The sequence below is a fragment of the Grammomys surdaster genome, unplaced genomic scaffold, assembly GCF_004785775.1.
Source record: "Grammomys surdaster isolate TR1022 unplaced genomic scaffold, NIH_TR_1.0 126059, whole genome shotgun sequence".
NCBI lineage: Eukaryota > Metazoa > Chordata > Mammalia > Rodentia > Muridae > Grammomys > Grammomys surdaster.
The window spans coordinates 2,318,703-2,343,914 of record NW_021620869.1 but is presented as its reverse complement, the minus strand read 5'-3'; the positions used below and the strand labels follow the sequence as shown (position 1 = coordinate 2,343,914).

Here is a 25,212-nt window from a genome sequence, read left to right as displayed (position 1 = left end):
CTCTGTCCCTCCTAGTCATGAGCTTCTGAACACAGTTGTGACCAGAGTGAGCTTCTGAACACAGCTGTCTTCTCTCCACTTTGTATCTCAGCCTCCTGACTCCACGGTCCACTTCGGACAGCTCAGGTCACCTGGTTTCTAGTTAGGGTTTAATCTTGTTCTGGGATGGGCACCTTGATTTGTATTCTTGGAAATAAGTCTTATTCTATACTTCATGGAGAGGGTTTCCTGACACTTAATGCTAATGACTATTACCTCAATCCTGGGGATGTGGGTGGCCAGGCATGAGGGTGGCCACCCATATGGCACCTGACCCAGCAATGGGTGAATTCTCAGTTTCTGCTGGGCTCACACTGGCTGGCAGGTGCACACACTACCTCCAGCATGAGCCCTGCCACTACCCTGAGTCCTGATGCCTGGATGAAGGGCAGGACCTTTTTAACTATGCCAAGGGACCTTGAAGCCAGAACCTTCTATGACCTTCCAGACAGTAGAGATACTGTGAGCATTGGTCTCAAGAATACCCAGGTCATGTCAGTGCCATGTGGAGACAGCCTGAGCTGATGGGGAGCTTAGACCCATCAGCTGATCTGGGGTGGGGGTGGGGGCTGACCAAGGTGGAGGGAGAGCCCTGGAATAGTTAGAGGCTGAGTAATTGCTCCTGATGGGCCCTGAGGACTTGAGGTTTGGTTTCAGGCTTTCCAAATGGTCCTGTGGTATGAAAATCCCCCCAGGTGCAGAAGAGCCTCTTTACCAAGACCACCACGAGGTCACCCTCATCTGCTTGATGGACATACATCACTCATTGAGTTCTCTTGCTGAGGTGAACAGGAGTGCCACCCCTGGGCAAATTGTAAGGGATCACTGGTCACAGAACTTCCCAGAGTTACATATCCATTCCTCTGCCATCGGCACTCAAGGCTTCAGTCAGAGACCCCACTCTGAACACCCATGGCCTCTGCCACCCACAGCCATGTGTAAATGCAGCCACCTACCCAATAGCCTGGACACAGCTCAGCTGGAGCCACTCTGCCTAGCAAGGGTTGACCATACACACCTCACCTGATCCTCCTCACTCTGAGGTGAAGCTGCTCACATTACCCTTACTGCTCCATTTTGGGAACTTTTCCTCAGAAGTAGCACACAACGCCTTCTGAACTGCCTAAGTCTCAGGACTCGCAGACCCTCTCACAGATGTACCGTGCAAGGTGCATCTCAGGCAAAACCAGCCAGGATGGACCTTCCCTGTGCCAGGCTGTGAGAAGCCATGACTTATTCACATCCCTCCCTCCCTCTACCCCTAGCAGGCTGGAGACATAGGTGGGAACCAACAGGGCCAGGCTGGAGGGGGTGGGAGTGGGGCAAGGGATCTCCTCCTGAACCTTACAGCCCTACCTGGAGGCATTAGAAATAAATACTTATAAACAGAACACAGTCTTATAGTTAATGTCTCAGAGGACTGTTTCAACACCACTAACTAATGTATATTAATTATAAGTCTGTCTATGCTTAAAAAAATATTAGAACAGCGGCAATACCCTGGGTCTCAGGCCCTCTGACCTTCCTGGAATTCCGAACTTCCCACCAGAGCAATTTGGAAGAAATCACAACACGCACAACCTCCGGGGGGTGGGGCACAATTTGTCATGTGGTATAGACCACTCGCCAGAGGTGGGATTGCTGGGCCCAGCACAGGTGTCCCCTGGTTGGGGGAAGAGCTGAGTGGCAGATGACAGAGCAGACGGTAAGGACAGGGGAGTGGTCTGGGCCACTGGAAGTCCAGAAGGCTTTCAGCTCAGACCCGCATCTGCGCAGATCTCCTTCGAGAGAGCTTGGACCTGCAAGAGTGGAGGGGCAGAGGGGAGGAGCTATAGTCAGAGCTAAGTGTTGACTCTCCAAGTCCTCCAGCAACCAGAGGCAGCTCAGCAGACCCCCAGACCACATATCATTGCCCCAGGTCTTCCTTGGTCCCCTTAGACTCATAGAGACTTAATATCGAATATGTCAGTGCTTCTGGGGGGCACCTTAGCTCCCTACAGCCCTTCATCAAGTCTGTGACATGGAAGGGGTGGCATCCATTCACAGGAGCCTGGGTTAATCCATTAGAGCCTGCTTCCTGCATGAGCAGCAATGACACACAAACAGGTGCCAGCATGCCCAAGAATGTCCCAGCCCCAAGAACATAGAGCCCTAGATGCTCCAGCCCCCTGGAGGAGTGACATCTGCTAGGTCTCCGTGTGGTATTTCCTTTTTTGTCCATCTTCCTGCCCAGCCCATACCGGATGGTCCCAGCCAGGAGTGGGTTGAAGGCGTACAGCCAGTCGTGCATGTCTTTGTCACTGTTGGCCTGCAGCAGGATGCCTCGGTGCTCCGTGCACACAGCAAACGTGTTGGGTGTCTGTAGAGGGAAGCCACTGGTGAGAAGGTGCTGTGGCAACATGGCCATTGCCACCACCAAAGAAGAAGCCTTTTGGAAAAACTGCAAGTGGGTAGGTGGGAGAGAAGTCTAACCTGCCACGGTCCAGCAACTCCGGGGAGGGGGCAAGCTTTTCTGTAAAACACAACCCCCTTCCTGACCACACAAGGATGGCAGCTCCACTCTGGAAGCCTCTGAGGTCAGGAACATTGTTTCAGTCCTATGTTCAGGCTGCTCTGTAACCCCTGGAAATGAGTCTGACCTCCATAGGCCACATCCCTGCCAGGTACCCTGGATGAAGTGCCCCTTTCATTTGAGGCCCCTGTGGTGGTTGTGCATAGCAACTAGGTTCCTATAGCTCTCTCTCTACACAGGGAATAAAACCTGGTGGATACTGTAGCCTCCTTCCACGTGGCCTGGAGAACCTTCCCTTCAACCAGCTGCAAGGAGCTGGCTCCCAGACTTCTAAGGCACTGTTTGCTCTCGGAGGACCATGAGTCAGTGCCTTGGGCAAGACAGCTTGTAGGGGCTGTGAGGTTCTGCCAACCTCAGGATGGGACCTAGCTGTTGTCAATAACGTGGACAAATGGCAATACTTGCCATCACGAAGAGCTGTTACTAGGAACCCTGCTGAAGCTGAGGCAGGGACAGGTCAGGGGTTATAGCCTAACAGGGAACAAGGAGCACCTCCCCTAGAGGACTCAGTGTATACGAGCTGGGCCCTGGCCGCACCTTGAGCATGGCCTGCTGGTCCTCGCTGTACTCCACCTGCGCAGTGGAGAGGTTGAGCACAAATCTCTCCACTGTGTCCTTGTCGCTGTTGTACATGTAAGCGTAGGGACGCCTCACCACCACAAAGCGCTTGGCCCAGCCAGCCGTGTGTGGCTCCAGGAAGTGCAAATACCCCTTCTTGGAGACGATTGGGCTGTGAGGCAAAGACACATCTGTTGGCTCAGGAACCCTGCGGTAGGGGAGCTAACACAGGGGCTCACACTCTACTACCCTGCACTAGAACCTCAGGAAGGAAGAGCAGGTATAGAGGGATGGCCAGCAGATCTTGCTTTGGGATGTCTAAGAACAGAACCACCATCTCATGTCTGGGATAAGTCCCCAATTTTCAGTGTGGAAATTCAGGAGAAAGAAAGCTAAAGTTGCTGGGCAGTGGTGCCGCGCGCCTTTAATCCCACTTGGGAGACAGAGGAAGGCAGATTTCTGAGTTCGAGGCCAGCCTGGTCTACAGTTCCGGGACTGCCAGGACTACACAGAGAAACTCTGTGTTGGAAAACCAGAAAGAAAGAAAGAAAGAAAGAAAGAGAGAGAGAGAGAGAGAGAGAGAGAGAGAGGAAGGAAGGAAGGAAGGAAGGAAGGAAGGAAGGAAGGAAGGAAGGAAGGAAGGAAGGAAGGAAGGAAAGAAAGAAGGAAAGAAGGAAAGAAGGAAAGAAGGAAAGAAGGAAAGAAGGAAAGAAGGAAAGAAGGAAAGAAGGAAAGAAGGAAGGAAGGGCAAAAGAAAGAAAGAAAGAAAGGAAGGAAGGAAGGAAGGAAGGAAGGAAGGAAGGAAGGAAGGAAGGAAGGAAGGAGGCTAAAGTCTGGAGTCCAACATCCATGAGGTCTCCATCTCTGTCCTACTCACCTGCCCTCTCCAATTGCTACCAGCTCTGTGCCCAAGGGCCACAGGAGCCTTCCTGCCTTGTACATAGGTGAAGGGTCCCCTGACATCAAGCTCTGTCCTGCACACAGGCCAGATTGCCTAGCGCTAGAATGTTTCTGATTCATATAAAGTCCTTTTGTACCTGACTCGGATCTCTTGGATGTCGGGGACCAGCAGTCGCTGGGGCTCCTTCTCTGTCTCTGTTGCCCGAACAGGGGAGGGAGTCTTCTTGGAGTCAAGTTCTGGCAGGAGCTCAGGCTCTGGGCTGGCAGGCCTGGAGCAGGGCTGGGGGGTCCTAGAAATAGAAGGTGACTTTGCCTTCTGTCAGGGTTCTTCAAGGGACTGGTGTTCCCTGCTAATGCCCTCCTCACAGCTGCTTGGGGAAAGCTCAGGTACTATCTGACTGTGTCCACAGGAGGAGTTCCTGGGTCTCACAGAGTCCACCTGACTCCAGGGCTGCTGACTGAATGAGATAGTTCCAGTGGCTTGTGGCACAGCCAGGGCAGGCTCCGCATTGCTGGGGAGATGTCACTCCCCCCTCTAGGACAGTCTCCTTCATCTGCCCTGTATAAAAGCCCACACACCTTCCCTTCCTCTCTAAAAGTACCAGTGGTAGCTTACTGAGTATTTTAGGAGCCCTGTTCTTAAAAAGGGAGTGTTTCTGATGTTGTCTTTCTGGGGTTATTCACTAATGCATCTTTTATTTGAGCTAGCTGAGAAAGAGAGGGCACGGTGCAGCTGCATGAGCTAGCCAGACAGGGAGACTCCAAGAAGGCCAACATGTTCTTCTGCCATGCCCTGCCTTTCCCTAAGTCTCATGCAGGGCCCACAGTCCCCTGAACCCACTTTCTCCATTCCTGAATCCCAGAAACCATCACCAATTGGCTTTAAGGTGCTAGAAGCTTCTCCAGTAGTACAGAGCTCACTCACCTCACGTCAGTGGCACCATAGCGTCCTTCGATCAGAGAGGGGCAAGTGGAGGAGGGAGTGAGCGTAGTCGCACCCAGAGGGGACATGGATGGGTCTCGCATCAGTGTGACAGACATCTCAGAGAGCTAGAGGAGACAGAGTCTTTCTCAGGTGGGTCTCTGGGCCTCAAGGAGGATGAGTCTTCTCTTCACACACTCCTACATAGCCATGACTATTCCTCCTAGGGTTCAGACTACCCTGACACAGGAGGAACCCTTACGAGGTTATAGGGGGTGGGGCATGAGCTTCTGGATTGGGTAGGGGCCTGTAGGATGAAGGTTCCAGGAAAACAGATAGCATTAAGGGCACAGGAAGGGAACAGGAGACAGTTAGGGTCTGGGTAACACCACATGGTCTGGGCTAGGCTGGGTCAAGCTCTCACTCACACTCCAGCCTTCTCAGATTCCAGCCCTAGGGAATCTATGAGGTATCTCACGGGGCTTGCCCTTGACTATTGGCGACCAGGGGGCCTCACCTACCTTGCTCTCGCTGGCGCTGATACAGACATGGCTGTGGGTGTACTCCCTGTTGAATGTGTGCATGAGGAGTCGTAAGCACTGCAGACAGAGGACACATGGTCATCCCTGCCCCGGTGGCAGCAAGGGCCCCCATCTACCCTACCCCAGACATGCTCAGACAGGAGTTGATGAAGAACGGGGTAGAACCTCCACCCAAACTAAGGAACTCCTACCCTGTGCTCCTAGGAAGACTATGAATTAGCATCACCTGAAGACACCTGAGACCTCTCTAGTGGCCTGTATAGCAACAATAGGGGCTAGCTCTGAATAGAAGCAGTGAGCTAGCTCCCCAGCAGTTCAGGGAATCACAAGATGACAAATCACACCTGGGGAGGAGCCTATAAAAGGCCTCAAGCTGAGGCTTCTGAAGGAGAGTAAAGTGGGGTGAGGTGGCAGGCAAGGGACTAACTGGTCTGTCACTACTCCCCCTGCCCCCCAGATTTTAGCAACTCTGGCTGGAACTGGCCATGGACCAGGCTGGGCCCCCCGCATCACCCTGAAATGTTCAGGGCCTGTGAAGACAAAGCCATGGTCACATCACCCACCTCCCCAACCTACCTTGACAGCCAGCTCCCTCTGCCTCTCATTGGGAGCCTCCAGAGGTGATGGCTGACCCTCGACTGACAATGGGGAAGATGCACCTGAAGAGCTACGGGACTCTGAGTCTTCACTGGAGGCTGGGGACAACACTTCAGGGCCAGGCCGCTGGGTGGTCTCCAGCTTCTCCCGTAGGAGCAGGTAGTGCCTGGTCTTTTCCACCTGCCAGGACAACCAAAGTTAGTGAGGGCACCAGCCAGAGCAGGTCCTGGCTACCATGCAGAGCAGCAAGGTCCTCTGCTAAAGTGTGAGAATGTCTGCCATGCCTGGTTATGGCTGGTGACCTGAGGGACCTAGTAGGACTGCTGTCAGGACTCAGAAGTCCCAGACAATCCGTGAGGTCTCCTTCATAGCTAGCTTCCATACTCATGGGTCCTTTAGTGAGCATCAGGGGTCTATGCCTCTGCACCCTGCTCCCCACGCACACCCCATGACTAGACAAGCAGTGCCAGCTCTGGAGGGTGGCTTCCCTGGCTGGAACCACTTAGGCATGACCCTGGGTCACAGCTGGCCAGTTGCCCTCACCTAGTCCTGCTGTCCGGGGCCTTTTGGTCCCCAGTGGCTCCCATACTCACCTCCTGTAAGAGGCTCAGTTTCTCCAACTCCCACTGGTGGTCTAGGATCAAGCTGTCACTCCGAGGCCTCCAGCCAGCCAGGTTCTCCTCACCCCGGACATAGGCTACTGATGTGTCCAGCACCCGCCGGCGCCGGCGCTGCATCCCTGCATGGAGATTGACACTCTAGCACTCTGATAGATATCAATGCTGCCGGCACAGATGCCAAAGCTCTTTCCTTTCTTGGTTCAAGATTGGCTCCCCTGGGCCTTGGTCCACCCTGAGGTCACAGGATCACATGGACCTTACACATAAGAATCTAGTAATCCCTCTCCCATGGGACTATGACATAGGTGGTCACAGCAACCAGCAAACTTGACTCCTCCTCTCTGCCCTCCCATCTGAAGACACTCTGGAGACTGGAGGGAAAGTACTTGCACTTTGCAGGTAAGGCTCCCAACTTAGCAGAAGTCAAGTCAAAGAGGCTAAGCAAGCCAGGCACCTCAGGACCCTGACACATGCCCCAGCACAGAGTAATCAGGAAAGTCTCCTACCTGGGCTGCCTGCGTCGGCCACGTGGCAAAGGCTGAGCTCATACACACCAGTCACACGGTTGCTGAGGGAGCAGAGGAAGGGGACACACTGTTACTAGGCACAGCTATGAGGACAGACAGACAGACTAGGGACAGCTCACCACCACTGACTCAGTCTGGGCACAGATCTCACCACAGGCCTGAGGCAGGTAGCCTGTTTCAGACTGTGGCATGTCACACCCTGAGCTGCACTCCCTATGCCAGACCTTAGCTTTGTGAACTAAATGACCCATCTGGAAGCTGGAGCTCCTTGGGGAGTTGGGGCACACAGAGGCATGAACACATTTGCCAGTTCTTCAGGACCAGACACCATCAGTCTCCAGCAGGCCTCATATCGCACTGAGAAGCCCTCCTCCTATTCATACTATGACACAAGTTCCACCAAGGTCACACCACAGTCCTCTCATAGAGATGAGCCTTGGGTCCTGATCCCCAAGCGCCTTCCTTTCGGCTGTGCCCAGTGTGGCCTAGACACTGGCTCCATGTGGTAGATTAGTGGTCTGTCCTGAGCTGCAGAGGGCCTCACAGATCCTGTGGTAGAGATTCCTGGGGTGGTGGCGCAGGGGACCCATGGGGAGGTTGGTATCCACAGACCTTTTCACCTCCCGTGGAGAATAGAAGGGTTCCCTCATGCCTGTTTGACATGATGAATGTCCCCTACATGCGCTGTACTGACCAGCAGGGGCAACTGAAGGCAGGGACCTGGATGCTAGGAAGTTTATCCTCATCCTATCAGTCTGTGCTATGGGGCTAAGGGCTTCTTTACTTCAGTCTGCCGAGGGTGGGGGGGGGACACCCAAGGCTGTATTTGAGTCCAACATAGTTCTCAATATGCCCATGATGGGAGGAGGCAGTCCTCTCCTACCCCCTTAGTGAGTCTCCCTCTTTTATTCACAGACCCCCCTCCTCTGCACACTCTAGTGAGCTCACCCTTCTGTGGCCCGAAGGCTCCCACTGCCAAACAGATTGCGAATGGAGCGTGAAGCAGGTAGCTTGGCGTCACGAGAGTAGAAAACCATGCAGAAGTCCTTGGTGATGACAGCTGGCTGGGTGCAGTTCTCCATCTGCGTTACATGACAGAGGTCATAGGCATAGCGTGGTTCAGGATGCCCAGGTCCCAGCTCAGCCATGCTCCATGCCCACTCATCCCTATCTCCATTAGGGTATGAGTGCTACGGAAGGCTGCTAATGCCTGCCCCTGCCCCTGAGTAGACTCCTAGGGTTCTGCTCCCCGACCCCATTACTAAAGACAGATTAACAAGGGTCTGCAGGGCACTGGACCTACTCTGCTCCCTGGCTACGTAACCATAAACCAAGGGCACAGCCTGAAATCTTCCTGCAGATCAAAGCAGAGCTTGGTTCTTCTCACATTTGAACGTGAGAATTTGAATTCCTTTTTGTGGATGCTTGCTGACTCCCAGCTGTGCACAGTAGGCATCTCGCAGCAGATATGCCCTGAGTATGGGGTCAGAGCCCTGCAAGCATTGTGATCCCAGGCTGCATCACTGCCAACCAAGGCAGCCCACAATTGTTATCAAGAGTGATTTGGCTCCATGGAGAAGTGATACCCTTTAGGTGGCCTGGCTCCCACCTTCTCCACACTTCTCCTTTGCTATTGTATCCAGACAGAAGCACATTCCAGTCTTTCCCTGTGCCTCAGAGAAGAGCCACAACCCACATCTGGCCATGGCCTGTTGACTGCAAATCTGAGGGTAGGAGGGGCAGTGACGGGCTTCTATTTTTGCATTTTCTGGGATACTGATGCAATATCTGGTGATGATGCAGCCATTCTGTAGTCTCAAATATATAGGTGTATGCTAGTTTTGAGCTCTGTCATCAAAAGCATGTGTGTCTACTCAAGGACTTGAATCATTCTCTGAGAAGAGAGTGGGGTCCATGGACCTCAGTGTTACTTTGCAAGCCCCTCAAGCTATAGGAGGTGTTGTGGATGTGAGTATCTTGCCTCAATGTAGGCAGAGAGGGTCATGTAGATTTTCTCCCGGTAAGGGGTGACACGATTCAGCAGGAGGGAGTTATGCATGGAACTGTCCCAGGCTGCTTCAAACTGGTAGAAGGTCCTGGAAGAAAGCAGATGGGGTAAAAGACAACGTGTGGGGATGTTCTCAGGGGGAACGGGAACATGCAGACAGACACAGAGAGAGGAGAACTGCAGGGAGATTACTGGAGTCATGGGTTGGGTAGCTTGGGAGGCATCAAGAAGGGCGGACCCCTCCTCACTCAGACTGGGGACCAAGAAGGGGCCACCATGGGGCCTGGTAGCCCCAGCTTCCTCTGCTCCAGTGTGGACTGGAAGGAAGGCAGAGGAAGGAAGGGGAGCTGCCCTAGCCTCAAAGTCTGAGCAAGGGGGCATTGCCAGGGATCTCCCCGAGTTGGCCAAGCCCTCCTCATCCCACCCCTTCCATTAAGATTCACGCTGCCAGGGAAAGGCCCTGGGGGAGGATGCTTGGAGTGGAGACAGCAGCCTGTGAGCGGTAGCATCTCACGGGCTCCTGAGAGCAATTCCATGGTAATAGCAACCTGGGGAATCTATCCTCTGTCCCTGTCTCCAGCTGGGTGTCAGAAGGGCCCAGATTTGCCCAGAAGAGTTCAGGGTGGCTACTAGGAGCCCTGGGCTTTGCATCTGCCATGGGGGCCCCTGTACTACAATCCTTGTAGGCCCCTACTCTGGAAGATGGCTGTGTGAGACAGTATGTTTCATTTACTTTAAATATTCAGGGTTTCCCAGGAAGGAATTCACCCCAGTTCATAGCATAGCCACTCTACAGTCCCACTCCCTCCAAGCATCCTCAAGACACACAGTTCACAGGCCAGGTGGCAGCACTCTCCCACTACCTCATGGCCAGGCCTTTCAAGGGCACCAGCAGGCTCCCTGAGGTGCCTGGCCATGTGAGAGATTGGCTGGTGCTGCCTTTCTTCCTGTATGACACTGTCCAGGGAATAGGGTGTGGGGTCAATGGGTCAGGAACATGGTACAAAGCAGGCTGGACAGGGCCACTGTCAGACACATACCACTAAGGAGAAGTCTAAGGCAAGTAGAGACAGTGGGCAATCAGAACAGGGCAAAGAGCAGGCAGCATTGGAGAAGGGAAAGGAACAGATAGAGGGGGTGGAGCAAGCGAGGACAGGAGATAATGGTGCCTGTACCTAGTGTCATTTCCGAAGGAAACGCTAAGGGCGCAGCCAGGACACACGCACACACACAGAAGAGAGCGAGACGTCAGAACAGTCCTTCCATGGCCAGCACAGCTGCTGAGGGGCCCCCTGGAGCCCCAGCTCAGCCCCACAGATACCCCATATCCTCATGAAGCTGCTTCCAGCTATGATATAAGGATCAGCTATATATCTCTGTACTGTTTCTTGTGGTAGACAGGGCAGTAACTGTCCCCACTGGAACAAGGTGTTCTTCAGAACCAAGGAGCTAACACGTGACTGAGGAGTGCATGGGGTTAGCATGTGACATCTTGGAGCCAGGGTCACCATTGCAATGATGTGAGGGTAGGACCAGCCCCGTCACATCTTGCTTGGACTTTACATCTATATAATTTGCCTTCAAAGTCTCTGAAGTGGCCCGAAGTTCCTGAATGGTGCGTGCATGTGTGCTTGTGTAGACAGAACCCCCTCTATACCCTTGGAAAGGCCTTCCCAGCTTAGTCTCCCCCCCCAGGGACTGAGCCCCAGATCTACCCTTGCTTCTCTGCCATGAGTGGAACACCCAGAGGAATGAGTCTGGCCAGACCAGTGTGGTCTCAGAGCTCATCTGGGATACTCCTGGAAATTCAGTGGTTTCTGCTGGCTGGGCTTAAAGTGGCCTTAGTCCAGGCCCAAATGAGAGAAAACAAAATTGCCCCTTGAGTGCATGGAGGACTCTGCAAACCCCAGCTTGCTGGAATATCTTCATAGGCTTGAGCGAGGGGTGCCTACTTGAGGTAGGTATGACCCCATCTGGACCATTTTCTGAGGCAGGACCGAAACTTTTCAAACATTGTGCCATCTTCCATTGACCAGGTGGCAAACAAAACAGGCTCCAGGATCAACACAACCATGAAGTTCTTTGCAAGTCACTTCCAAATGATGGTTGGTCACTGGTCTTGGTGGTCATCTGCTGTCCTTTAAGGGGGAGGGTGCTGCACACATGGGCCTTGTGACTAGCCTCTAGTCTCCACTAGCTATGACTTATATGGTCATGGGACACAGACTGTGATGCCCCAAATGAATCAATAAATGGAGGGTCTGGAGCTTCCTTGTGTCCCTTCAGTCTCTGCTGAGGAAAATTACTCTGCCCAAGAGTGTACAAGCTGGGGGTGGTGGAGGGGAAGCGAAGGAACTGCTGCCTTTGTGGGAGGGACCTGCCAAACGTGCAGGTTGCTGTGTGGGACTCATGATAAATTACCATCAACCATAAGGCAGAAAAGCAGAATTTAGAGAAGCTAAGGTGACCTATGTAGGAAAGCCCAGGTCACGGACAATGGGGAGGCCCTTGGAAGCTCACTCCACATGGAGTACAGGATCCACTCTGGATCACTGGATATCAGATACTCAGGGGAGGTCTGTACCTCCTCCACACAGCTTCTCACTCCTTACATGACATTTAGCCAATTTGGAAATGGGTACCTGGGTCAAAACTTAAGCCACATTGTGAGGCCTCCACAGGATGGACAAGAGAGTATCTACCGATGTGGCTCCCAGTAGAACTAAGTGAAGTTGACAGGGGTTCTTCATGGCTGAACTAATGGCTTCAGAAGAAGAGGAGACAGCACATACACATGTATCTACTGCTTCTTGCAACACGAGGCCTTTGTATAGCAAGAGGCCTCCTCCAGATGCAAGTCTCCCAACCCTCCCCCAACCCATAGTGGACCACAGTGGCTGATCACAAGGCAGTCCAAACAGCTAAAACCCTATACCACTCAGGGTCTTGTTAATATGTGGATTCTTGAGCCTCACCCCAGACTGTTGTGTAAGAAACTCTGAGTGGTATCTCCTTGTGAGCAGAGAATTTCAGCTGACCTCAGATGGCCTTGGCTATCTTTCTACTGCCCATCATCCTCAAATTCAGCTTAGGAAGCAGGCCTAGTGCAGGGAAAGTCCCTCCATCATAAACTGCTCTTGCTACTGCTCCTCTGGTGCCACCTGAAACCCCATCTACTGTGCGCACTCCCTTGGTGTCCCCATAGACATGGCATTCCTTGGACTCCCCTTCTAATGGAAGGGATGTGAAATGGCTAGTCTGCACCATGCAGAATGTGGGACAGGTAACATAGGGTCCTTAGAAGAGTGGCCAGAAGGCTCCTTTTATAAATAACTAGAGCCCAAGGATGTAACAGCCCGGGACTTCAGGCAACATCCTGCTTCCAACTGGCTCACTTGACCTGGAGGGACATCAAGAGACCTACTGGGTGGTTCTCTTCTTTCCCTAGAGGACACAGCTGCCCTTGCATGCCTGCCTACAAACAGGACAGCCAAATTCAGACCTGTGGTACAGCAAGCATAGTGCTCAGGTGGAGGACGACCCATGTGAGGAGCACTGCAGATTCACTATATAAGTGTTGCCCACAGAGAGGGCAGTGGGTGCTATGGAGCACTACCTCCGTCCTCCTCCACCATCATCACAGCCAGGCTGCAGGGATCTAGGCAAGTGATCCCGTGCCACCACGTGTTTGTAAATTAGGAACATGTGTTTTCCCAGTCTGACCAGAAGAACTGGATCAGCAATGAGAGCCCAGCTCCAGGCCTAGCTGCTGATACTTTCAAAGGTAGACACACTTCTCGCCTGGCCTCCAGAGGGCATTGAACATCAAGTCCTACTGTCTTGAGCACCAGGTCCTACTGTCTGTGCTATTGTGAAAGGAAGAGTACACTGTCAGACTGACATAGGTGTCCTCTTGTCACCTATGACAAAGGGTAAAGCCACAGAGGAGGCTGCTCACCACAATTGCCTGCAGGTAACTGTCACGAGACAGTCAAAAAACCATGAGCTTGCACACGTACTGCTTTGAGTATAGCTGCCCAGCGTATCTATTTGACCTATTACTCACGTCTTTTGGTATTGATCACTGTGGCTAAAGATTACTGTTTCAAAATACCTGGTGTGATAAAAAAAAAAATCCTTAAAAAAACTTCCTCTTGCCTCATGCTCTCTGAATATGCCCGTGGGTCACTATGACAATGTGAGTTCCCAAGCACGTTTGTAAATAAATGTTTTCACTCTTTGGCAAAGCTCTCTGCCAGCTGCTGATGGTTATCAAAGTATATTTAAACTGCCTCAATGTCTTCGACCCTTAAATCTTAAAGGTTTTCCAGCCACAGAGGGCAGACAAAGTATGTATCATTGTAAGCAGATTTTCTGAGGATCTAAATATAAAACTCAAGGCCTAAGACTCTGGCCAGAAACCCAGGTGTGTCCTGGGAAGTTTGTTTCTAGAAGGGGAGACTGAGGTTCTCCAAAGGAGCTATCTCACACGATGACTCCATCATCAGCTCCCAGATTACAGCAGGGCAGTTCCTTGCCTCATGAGCCTTGACTGTTGGCAAACCGAGAGCAGGAGAATGACCTTGAGTCTGACCTTGGAGATTCTGTGTTAAAGGTCTGGGTATGACACAATACACAGTCAAGCACAGATCCCACCCAAAGCTCCAGATCTGATGGCCCAGGCTAGACAGTGGCCACATGCAGCTGGACCCTCTCCCAGCACAACCACTGAACTGCTGTCACCAAACAACACCCTGGGGAGGCTGGACCAGGCATTTTAGCAAGCTGCACTCCAAACCCTCCCTTCGGGTTAATGGCGGCTCTCTGCCTCTCTAACTAGGTCCGGATCATCCTGGCCTACTTTCTTCACTCTTCAAGGTCACCTGTGGCTCCTTAGAAGGTTCCATCCTTTGAGAGAAATACTGAAGCCTAACCTGGAGACATAATCAACAGATCAAGACAGGGAAAGGGAAAATCCAAGATAAGCAAGTGAGGAGGGCATCCCAGAGAAGGAAATGCTGCTGAGTATGAAGCCTGCCAAGGATGTGGGCTGAGAAGCTGGGATGGCAAACAGGCTAGAAGGAGGAATTATGTAGTTGCAGACAGCTGCATCCTGATTCACAGACCATGAGAATGTACAGGAACCCAGGAAAACAGAGTGTGAGTCTACTCAGGATCCATCTGGTCGGTGCTGGAACCACAGCCCCCCAGAGGCAGCCAGAGCTGAAAATGCCTTCTGTCCTGGAAGGTAGCCTTTATTCCATGACTGGTCTACATCTGCAGGCCCAGTCTTAATAGTCACTATCCTTGGAGAAGGAGGACTCTGGTCAGACCTACCTTTAAGGAAATTCTGGTCAGTTGCTTAATCTCACCATGAGAGCAACCAAGCCCTTTGCCCCTGGATTTCCTCTTGTATTCACAGGACCCTTTCTACTCCCAGCCTGGTTGAAGTCCTCCACCCTGGTGCTATCTCTCCATTAGGCCCACCCCTCAACGAGGAGGTTCATGAGCTGGATCCGGATGCAAACTGCTTTGCTACCCAATCCCCTGGGCCTCAAGGCAAGGACAGAGCCTGCTCAGTCAGCACTGCAGTGGAAGCGGGGTAAATGTATCCAATAGGCTTTGGGTCTCTAGACCCACAATTCCTAATGTCAATCCAGATGCAGTTCTCAGGATTCAGGAAGTACTGAAAGAGCGAATGCTATTGGCTCACAATATATCAGGGGAGATAGCCGGGGAAATAGGTTTCCATGAGACCTTTCACCTGGCCTTCTCCAGGAAGCAAGAGAATCCTCAAAACAGTAGGAAGATGAGTTCCGAAACCTGGCAGATAAGGGTACCAAGATCCGTTAACTCTTCTAGTACCTACAGATGCTCCAGAAGGGCCTGTTGCCCCTTCACCCATTCAGGTGAATGTGAGGCCATTGGAGGGAGCACAGGATGGGTGGAATGTCAGATCGAATGTCTTATAAAATGTGAGTAAATAACAAACACCCTTGCTAACACTCCACAACTCTCATGGAGGCTCTACGTGTGACCCACCGTGGTGGATCCTTGGTGTGGTTCCTCAGCTGTTAGGATGAAAACATGAATTTGCCCATGAGCTATGCACTTTTACACAAATGCCACTGTCCGTGACAATAATGGGGGACTCAGTGCTGGGTCTGAGCTGAGAGCTTTGCATGAATCAGCTGATTCATCACAGTCTGCAGCTACCACTACTCCCTATCCTCGGGGTGGGGGGGGGACTGATTTTCAGAAGGTTTTGGCAGCTCTCCATCTTTAGATAACAAATGACTCAGGCTGCCTCTGGCTCAGCTGTGCGGTCCTAGAATCACATGGGATCAGGTTTCTCCCCTTCATGACCATGACGGTAGTACTGGCCACCACCACAGATCACTGTCCTGTGGAGCAGTCTAAGGACTTATTCGCTCTCTTCTTCACTTGCTTGATTGATTACTTGCTTCCTTGCTTCTTTCCTTCCTTCCTTCCTTCCTTCCTTCCTTCCTTCCTTCCTTCCTTCCCTCCCTCCCTCCTTCCTTCCTTCCTTCCTTCCTTCCTTCCTTCCTTCCCAAGAGGTCAAGCCCCGGGCCTATTACTATCAAACTTATTTTTAGAATAGGAAGGACAGTTACAGGAAGGTCAAGCCCATTGCATATGAAGGAGCTTTTGAGACCTGTGTGCTGAGGAAGAAACTCCTTTCAAAGAGAAGGAGACCAGATTTTCTCCTTTGAACTGTGCCAGTATCTCCTTGCTTATCCAGAAGCTTCCTGAGGGCACTAGATGTTTATCTCTGGCCTAATCAAGAAGACCTCTCAAACACAAACAGATGTGAGTTGGATTCTATCTGGGTTTGAGCATAGATTACTTTCCTCCAGAACCAGCCCACAGGCTACCTCTTCCAGTGAGCTCACTCAGCTGATCTTGGTAGAGAGAGAATCAGAAATGCTCAGGCTTGGCAGGGTTGTGTCCCCTGCTTGAGTGTGGCCACCACTTCAGTTGTCTCATGATGAGGTTTTGCCTCATTTAGCCCCAGGTCTCCCAGGGAGGGTCCACTCAGCTCTTGACCCATAGTAGCATGTAAAAAAGATCTGCTAAATAACTCAGATGTGTCCCACACTCATGACCCAGAGAATATGTCTGAGAGAGTCACAGCTCTACCCATAGGATCTCGTCCTGGGGCCCTCACTCCCAGGTATCCAGGCAAGATAGCAAACGAATGTTATCTGCGCTGACCATTACAGCTATAACCCCACAAGGACACAGCCTGAAGTCCCGGCTGTTCCCACTCTCTCTAGAACTCTGTCTAGGTGGTCGAGCTTCAAGGTTTAAGCATTCATGTCTTGAAGAAAGCTGACCCATGAGACAGATGACCACCATGAAGCTCTGGCCACCATTCTGCAACTGTCTAGAGGTGACTGACACCTTGGCTTCCCATTCAGAGCAGCCCCCAAGTTCTTCCTGGACCCAGTATGGACTCCAGACTTGGAGGGTGTCCTTCTCCAGTGGTCACTGAGCCGCGGCACAAGTCAGTGTGTGGGAACTTCCTCAAGCCAGGTGAAAGGAAGCTACAGCCATCTCCCCTGCCAGGACTCAGCACTGAGAACAAATCTGAAATGGATACAAGACATGTCCAAATGCCTGCTAGCCTTCTCATGGGGTTACTGCCTGCCACTTCCAAAAGGCAAGGTCGAGGCCATGGTAGGGGTAGCAAAGTTAGAGGGATGCCCCTCTTCCTGACTTGGCCTGGAAAGGGCTCCTGGGCAGCTGTGGAGCACATGGGAGCTCAAGTCTCCTGGCAGTGAGTCCTGTCTGCCCCTTCCCCGTGCTCCCAGCTCTGCCTGCTATGGCCCCTTGCAGGGAGTGTCTGGCCCTTGTGAGCTGGTGCAGCCCAGCAGCCGGGTTGTCCAGCCTGCATGCGGGAGATACCTGCAGCTACTGGTGGCCAGGCTAGAGGTTGGCATAGAAGGCAAGGCTGGGATGGGAGGAGCGGGAGGCCAGCCAGTGTCTACAGAGGCAGAAAACTACAAAAGCAGCCGAAATCAGGAAAGAAGGCCAGAGGAGGCAGGAGAGACTCAGCCAGGAAGATGGGGCTAGGGGAGGAACATGAAAATAAAACCAAAATGAAATTCCAAAGAAATGAAATTAAAAGGAGGGAGAAACAGGAAGGAAAGGTGAGCAAGTTATGAGTTGAAAAAGCTAGAAATTAAAAGTTCAGGGTTGTGTAGGTGACCAGGGAGGGAGGGAAGGGAGAGGCTGAAATCAAACCGAGGGACAGAAATGGTACCTAGGTATGTCCGAATCAAGAAACTGCCTGCAAAACACAAACAACCACACGTTAGTGAAGGGCTGCGGGCTGGCAGCAGGATAGCGGGGTAGCGGGTAGCAGCAGCAAGCGGCAGCAGGGGGCTGCCTGTGGCTGGCAGACCCATTCAGGATCAGGGAGGCTGCGAAGCAGGGACCATGGAGCAGGAAGAGGCCCAGGTGTGGCAAAGCGCGTGATAGCCTGAGGCCCTGGGCAGAGCTAGGCCAGGCCCGAGCCTCGCCTCTGTGGAGTGGCTGATCTCAGGGCAGCCTGGCCCACAAAGGCTCCTAGAATGTCAGCCATGTCCAGGGAACAGGAAGCTGGCCCCAGCGGGCCCTGGGAAGGAGGTCATGGGCTGAGGAGCGTGCCTGAGACTTTTTTGGGGTAAGGAGAGCTGGGGTTGCACCAGCAGGAACAGAAAGGGCAGGAGCCAAGCGAGGGGCCACATCTGTGCTCCCCTGTTACGTCTGCCATTCTCCCAGCACCCAGGGCCTCCAGCCTAGATGTGGAGTTAGACAGGGAACAGGACAGAAGCTGGTCACTTCAGTGCCATGGCTGAGCCTGTTTAACCAAAGTTCTGCAGCTTCAGCTTAGGGACAATGAGCCTTGACCTCCCAGTCACCTCCACCTCGCCAGGGTCAAGGACACCTCAACATCTGGGCTGGTGGGGAGATGAGGGAGAACACCAGCAACAAGGTTTTCAGTCCAAAGAGACAAGTAGGAAGGGAAGCCCAGAGGCACCAACCTGTCCACAGACCTTCTGATCCCACTGCTCACCCTTTCCCCTCAGAACGCTTGCAATGGTTGGTCAGAGGCCGAGGGTTAAGTCACTCCCAGACCCCAAAGCATCACTTTGGCACTCAGTGGCAGGCAGGCTGTCCCAACCCCCACCCTTGCCTCTGTGGTCCTCAACTCCCACGCCTAGGCATAGTGGTCCACACTCATAGGCAGCACTTGTATTAGCAGTAGTGGTCTCTCTGCCTCACCAGGGTGCATTTGCAGAGCAAGAGATGGAAGACCAGAGGAAGCTCTAGATCCCCGTTCGTGTCGTAGTCTGGCTCCCTCCTAGTTCTTGCTGTGAACTCCAGCCTATCTCTCAGAGTGCCATGTTCCTAAGAAAACACCTCCAGAAATACAGAGTGAAGACCAGAGCCACGTGTGTGCTAGGGTCTCTGTCCTGTCCCATCCACTGTCCTGACTGCTGCCTAGCCCTGTTCTGCCCTTGGCTGGCTCCCACTATGCTTGTGGGAGAGAAGGATCTCTACCAGATTCTCCTCAGCTGTCTGTGAAGAAGTAGAGCTCTGGACTCAGGAGCTGGAAGAACACAGGCCATGCCCAGGATTTGGGGGCCATAAACCCCTTCCTCACAGGGGTGATCTTTCCTCGACTCTCTAAGGGTGCCACACACTCAAAAAATGTTTCCACAAATAGCCCCGGCTGTAGCTCCCAGGTCAGCTTTTGGCTTCTCAGCACTGCACCAGGCTGAGTTACTGGGGAAGAGTCAGACTGGGGACTCAGGCCCTGCTAAACGTCACCACAAATACTTGGAAGACTATGTCCCCAGGCAATTTTGTCTAGTTGGGCATCTTCCTTGGCAGGATGACTCTTGCAGTGCCTGGCCCTTGGCAGCCTTTGTGAGACCTCTGTCACACCCATGTACCCTGGCAAATGCCACAGGGTTTCTAAGAGCATCTTAGGACTCCATTACCCCTCTCCTCTTCAGATAAGGATGGGAACTAGGACAATCTGGAGCTTGGAAAGTGATGAGAAGCATATGACAACTGGTGGCCCACAGTCACTTCTGTACCCACGTTGTTTGACTGCCAACTCTTTGAGCTCTGGACAACCTTCTTTATTACCACCCATTCCTGGGACCCCTGCCAGAGCCTTCAGACCTGTTTATACCAGTGTGGTCCTCAGAACCATGGCCTGCATGTCAGTCTCCCACCCCATACCACCAATCATCCCACCATAAACTCCAAAGGACAGGACTTAACTCATACTCTAAGCCCATGCTGGCTCCCTGTTAGGTGATGTGATGGCATGAGTGTGTAAACCAGAAAGGGGCACATGTAATCAAGTGAGCAGAGAGACTTGGAGCCCTCGGGACACCACTCACTACACTGTTCCCTTCAGTGTCAGAAAGAGGGCAGGTAGGCCTGGAGCTGGCCATGGCATGAGCGGCTGGGTCAGTGGAGGCCATGATAGGTTGGTGGTTGATCTGTGTGGGAGTTGGTCAGCAGGGGTTGTGGTCCTCCCACGTTTCTTGTGGTACTCACCGGTCGTCCTGGGCTGGATGGACATATCCTGATGAGAGGATGTTGAGGGATAAGATGTTGGGGTCAATCAGAGCTTCGTCAGTTTCTGGAGTGTTTCGGATGCGACCTGTGGGAAGGGTGGTGTCTGGGTGTCAGTGCCTAGGAAGCCTAGTGGTTGTAGTATGCCGAGGCCTCCGGACAGAAGCCGTGATGGCAAGTGGATTCTCTACATGACTGTGGGCCATGAAGTAAAAGGCACCAGAGTAGACAGGGAGGCTGAGGGGGTGGGTCCTGGTGGTCCCTGTAACATGGCCATTGCCTTCCCCTTCTGTCTCCTTCCAGCCTGGCTTTCTATATTTCAGCTATAATTACACCTTCTGATGGATCTCGGCTGTCTAGTTTAGCAAGTTCAGGCTACCTGTGGGACACAGAGACCTAAGCAAGACGTGGGGGATGGCCCTACCCCATTTTGTGCTTAAAAATATCAATAACGAAGGGAGAATGTATACACTCTGAGTACTGGCCACTCTTCCAGAACCCGAGAGACACCTGCTTTGGAAGACCATCTGTCTGTGAGAGAGATGCTTCATTTCATAATTCCTCATCCTGGAAGCAAGTCTCTGCTCATTTGAAGGAGCACACAGACGGCTCCTAAGTCCTCTGCTCTGGCAACAGAGTGAGCAGCTTCCCTTTCTTCCCCTGTAATCCAGTCATTTCCCTGAAGTTCTGCAGCACAAGGATTCTGGGAAGAGGCAATCTAGGTCCTTCAGCCAGTCCTTTCTTGATGCCAGATTCTCCAGTGTCTGGGATTCTCCTGGCAGGAAGGGTTTAGGGCAAGGAGAACATCCCCAGAGCAGATGCTCAGCCCTGGGGTACTGACCTCCACAGAGCTCTTTGCCTGAGGATCTGATGGACATACTTAGGCTGGGCCAAGAGGGAGTTAGGGAGTAGGCTAGGATCATCTATATCCCTCAAAGGGTCTCTTGTCTTCCCACCATTTTGCTGGTCCCTTTCCATAATGCCCACTTGGTAGGGCCTAAAAGACCCATGCCTTCCAGGGAGGGATGCTAGGCTTGGGGCTCACCTATAACCTGCATGGGACTGGATCACAACAGTTATCTCTCTACTTCGTTTAACTTTCCCATTGCCACTCCAAATCGGCAGCCTTCAGTGTATGCATTGTTAGAAAAGCAGGAGGGAGAAGATGAAACTTAAAGACAGGCTGGGATGCCCATCAGTAGGAGGACATCACTGGGTGGAATGGGACATCACTGGGTGCCAGGATAGGCAGCAGAGCTGCCCCTCTCCAGGTTAAGCTTTGTTCAGAAGCCAGGTGCTAGGCCTGACCTTAGTCTTGGAATTGAGTCACTGTTTGTATTCCTCCCATAGGATCCTATGAGCACTGGTTTCATGCTTTTCCTGATCCCTGACACAGAAGTTACAAAATACAAGTGTCCACCCTGATACCCAGACCAACTATCCACAACCCTGCAGAAAGGGGCACAGGATGATATCACTCTGGCTTCCACCTACCTGGTCATCAAAACCAGGACTGGGAGAAGCTTCTAGAGAGATATGGTCAAGGGTTTAGGGGCCACAGACTGGAATGGATATTTACTATGTCCCCAAATGAGAGTCTAAAGGACATCTTGGTAAAGCTAAAAAGAAGAGGACACCGAGAAAGATGACGTTCTTGTCCTCCATAACAAGGTGTGTTAGAGTCCTGACCCCATAGCCCAGCTTCCCGAGGAGACAGTGTGCTACAATGCCATTAGCCAAGCTGAAGTCATCCTAGAGTGAGTGCAGCAGCTGACTTTCCATGCCTGGTACAGACAAAATGCATGGAGCCCACCCTGTCAAGCAGAGGATTGGAATAGTCTTCTACAAGCCAAGGACACTCGGGACTACAGTCACCTCCCAAGACCAGGGAAAGCAGAGAAGGACCCTGAAGTGTCCCAGGCAGCACGCTTGTTGCTGGCACCCTGATTTCCAGAACTATGACACCCAGCCATTGTCTGTTGCTTTAAGCCATTTAGCTGTGGCTCAGCAACTCTGGAAGGGCAACACAGACTAGGAAGAAACTTGAGGCTGAAACAGATCCAAGGCTCTCCCTTTTGGTGACAGGCTGAGGAAGCACAGAAAGACGTCATGACCTAGTCAAAGCCACACATCTCAGGAAAGTGCTGGGGTTAGAACCTAGGCATTTGTCCACACCCGAGGCAACCTCTGCCTGCCCCACTCACCCACAACCAGCTCTCGCACTTCCTTCCAGCGGATGTGGCTTCCTGTCTCATGTAACAGTGTCACAGTTATTCGTCTCTGGATGCCCTGCCGCGTACCAGGAGAGGGAATAGTCAGTTGGCACTGGAGAATATAACTTCTGGGGCGGGGGGACAAGTTTTGAAGTGGGCAGGTTAAGGCTCCCCACCTGATGGAGAAGGAAGGTTCCCATGCACGGCATGCCGCCACGGTGATCTACCACAGCAGGGATGTAACTGGAAAAGATGGTGATGGTGAGATGCAGCCCCTTCTCTATCCCACCCGTAGCACAGGAGCTGGTCCCATAGTCAGCAGAGCTGAAAGCGGGGGGCATTGACCACCCCTTCAGGAGCAAGTAGCCCAGTCCACACAGTCAGGTCCTCTGGGCTGGCTCTCTACATCAGCTCTCAGGGTCTCATGTTATATTTCCCTCATCCCTATAAGTCAGACATCTACACCCAGTGACCTGGTAATACTCCTGTACTGTGCCTCAAGCTTGGGACATTCATGGAGAACCTGGTCCCAGGCCTCTCCAGACATCAGCTCAGAGCCCCCAGACATCAACTCAGAGCCCCGAGACCCTCCTTTTTCAAGTTAACCACTGAATTCTCAGCTGCTATCAGAATACTGTTTATAGTATTCTGATACTCTCTTCTTAATCACATCTTCTTGGGCTCCAAGCTGCTGCCCAACATGGGCACAGTGGGTACCCACTTACTCGCCATTGGCTTCCAGTTCACAGATCTCGAAGTAGACCAGCAGGTCATATTTGCAATGACAGGGACCTGGGGAAGGCCGTGTCATCGTGCTGAGCTTAGTGGCGGGCACTAGGAAGACAAGAAAGCAATGCTGTAATGGGGCATCAGGAAGAGGACATTAAAAGATGCATGGGCAACAACTTTCCCAAAGAGGTGCCCACTGGCATACCAATGGCCAGGTCACCCCTAGCTCTAGGCAGTCAGGTGTGAGAAACCTGGCGGTGGTCTCAGATGTGTGACCACTTATGCTCTCTACACTCAGGGATGAGCATGTGGCCTTCTGCACCTGTGTATGGGGGTGTTGGCTTGACTCTAAACACCACTAAGTCAGCAGAGACACTTGCTCAGAGGCACTATCATATGGCCAGTACTCTCTGCCTGGCCTGTTACCTGCACTACCCTTGACAACAGCAGAATGTATCAGACCAAGTATGTTCTGCCAGCACCCACACCTTGCCTAGAATGCCCTAAACTCAGCTCTGCCAGCCCTCCAGTATGTCCACCTCCTGACAGCATCTGCCACCCAGTATTCCTGGGCCCCACCATGTCTGTCCACAGCCCCTGCTCTGAGCCTTTCCTCCTCAAAATCCTCTCTGAGTGCTCATCACGCCACCAGACACTGGCTCTAAATGTCTCCCTTGTGGACTGGGGTGACCAAAAGAGCACAAAGCTAAAAGCTATACCCTCCACAGACGTGAAGCAGGCCAGAAGACACCTGCTATGGCATCCGCAGCCTGGAAGACCATTACATTCACACCAGGTTCAACCACACTTGCGGTTGCAGTGTGGGCCTTCACTGCCCCAACTGGGCTCAGGAGACCAGCACCTACCTGGCTTGGATAGTGGCATGACCCTGGGGAAGTGGCGACGTGAGGGCCTCAGGGGGCTGTGGAGGAAAGCCAGAGTGAGCAGACCTAGGCTGGTGTCTGTGAGTCCCAGATAGAGTGGGCGGCCCAGGGCAGGGAAGGATGACAAGAAGCCTATTCATGTGTCCTCCATCAATATTCACGTATCCCCATTATCCATGTGCTCCCATATCCACATGTTCCCATAGCCATGTGTCCCCTATATTCATATATCCCCAATACCCATGTGTCCCCCAGTCCTGTGTTCCACAGACTCAGGAAGAGCCCAGGTCTTTGTACATACTTAGACGGGTGAGGAAAAATCTTTAGGGTCCCCGAATCATCCTAGAGACACTACAAGACCCCAGGGACTCAGCACCCCAAATAATCTCTGCTGCCTCTCCTGTTCCCAGACTGCGTATCCTGAGCTGTAAGGTCTGCTCAGCCAAGAGATAGAGGCAGAGAGGAGCGAAGGCTTGTCAACACATCTCCAGGCCTTGGGATGGCTACCTTTCCTGTCCCAACTTCTGGATTCAGTTGAGATGGCTTACAGGTACCTGAACCTCACACCCCAGCCTCTTGAGACTCCCCCACCCCTCTTTCTCCTCCAAGTCCCCACTCTTGGAGACTAAAGAGCATGAGGGAGTCAGGCAGATGTTCCCTTCCCAGAAATGGCCAGTGGGCAGCAAAACCTGGCTATCTCCTGGATGCTTCCCATGCATAGCTAATTGTCAAAGTTCTGACAACACATCCTTAAAGAACCCAGTTCCAAAGGGGAGAGGCAGGTATGGGCCATACTCTGACCATCTTGGTCAGCTAAGGAGGGGGTAGGTCAGAGGTACATGATCTCTATTGACTTGGAGACAAGGACACTTGCGTGACCTAGGCAGCTGACCTGAGAACATCTTTACAAAGAGGTGGGAATGGGTGTTGCTGGTAGTGCCCGAAGACTTCAAACACAATGGGCTGGCTCTTGATGTATTCAATGAAGGACTTGGTCACCTCTACTGCGATCTAAACAGAAAAAGGGGAGAGCACGGGTCATATCTGTAAGTCCTCAGTGTCCATGAGAACTCCACACTTCAGACCCAGCTCTTAGTACAAATCCCAGCTACAACTTCTGGATACTCTGTCTTCATGCCTGCCCAAGGCTCATTGTGAGCAGCTTTCAGGAGCTCTACACTGACCCAAGACTCCAATTTTAAAACATTACTGACCCCTGCTACCTAACTGTAATGTCAATATCCCAGCAGGCATTGAAGGTTCTACAACCTAATGCCAGACAGCCTCCAGGACTGTTCATTCAGAGGGGAAAGAATGGGTGGAAAGGGAGAACCAAGCTTAGCCTTTGGGTTAGCCTTAGCATTTAATGCCTTTGGGTGTTGGGGGATAAGGGCCAGCACTTACATTTTGAACATGGTAGAAGCCAAGAGGGGGTCCCCTGCCGGTGTTCTTGAGGGGTTCAGTGGAGAAGGCCTCATCATGGCGGTGGATAAAGCTGA

General features: G+C 52.3%; 1 protein-coding gene across 1 annotated transcript in view; it reads right to left on the bottom strand.

The window, feature by feature from the left end:
* Window positions 1-593: 593 nt before the first annotated feature.
* Window positions 594-25,212, bottom strand: part of Kif1a (kinesin family member 1A) — an 84,170-nt gene continuing 59,551 nt past the window's right edge. Inside the window, exons 31-48 of the mRNA XM_028755315.1 lie at window positions 25,118-25,208; window positions 24,606-24,724; window positions 23,696-23,751; window positions 22,826-22,934; window positions 22,277-22,343; window positions 22,092-22,176; window positions 19,870-19,975; window positions 9,259-9,373; window positions 8,226-8,359; window positions 7,257-7,318; window positions 6,724-6,869; window positions 6,110-6,310; window positions 5,513-5,590; window positions 4,995-5,119; window positions 4,207-4,359; window positions 3,149-3,341; window positions 2,280-2,398; window positions 594-1,838 (exon numbers count right to left, since the gene is read on the bottom strand). Coding sequence (XP_028611148.1) covers window positions 1,796-1,838; window positions 2,280-2,398; window positions 3,149-3,341; window positions 4,207-4,359; window positions 4,995-5,119; window positions 5,513-5,590; window positions 6,110-6,310; window positions 6,724-6,869; window positions 7,257-7,318; window positions 8,226-8,359; window positions 9,259-9,373; window positions 19,870-19,975; window positions 22,092-22,176; window positions 22,277-22,343; window positions 22,826-22,934; window positions 23,696-23,751; window positions 24,606-24,724; window positions 25,118-25,208 — 2,002 coding nt within the window. The 3' untranslated portion in view covers window positions 594-1,795. The remainder of the gene's footprint in view (window positions 1,839-2,279; window positions 2,399-3,148; window positions 3,342-4,206; window positions 4,360-4,994; window positions 5,120-5,512; window positions 5,591-6,109; window positions 6,311-6,723; window positions 6,870-7,256; window positions 7,319-8,225; window positions 8,360-9,258; window positions 9,374-19,869; window positions 19,976-22,091; window positions 22,177-22,276; window positions 22,344-22,825; window positions 22,935-23,695; window positions 23,752-24,605; window positions 24,725-25,117; window positions 25,209-25,212) is intronic.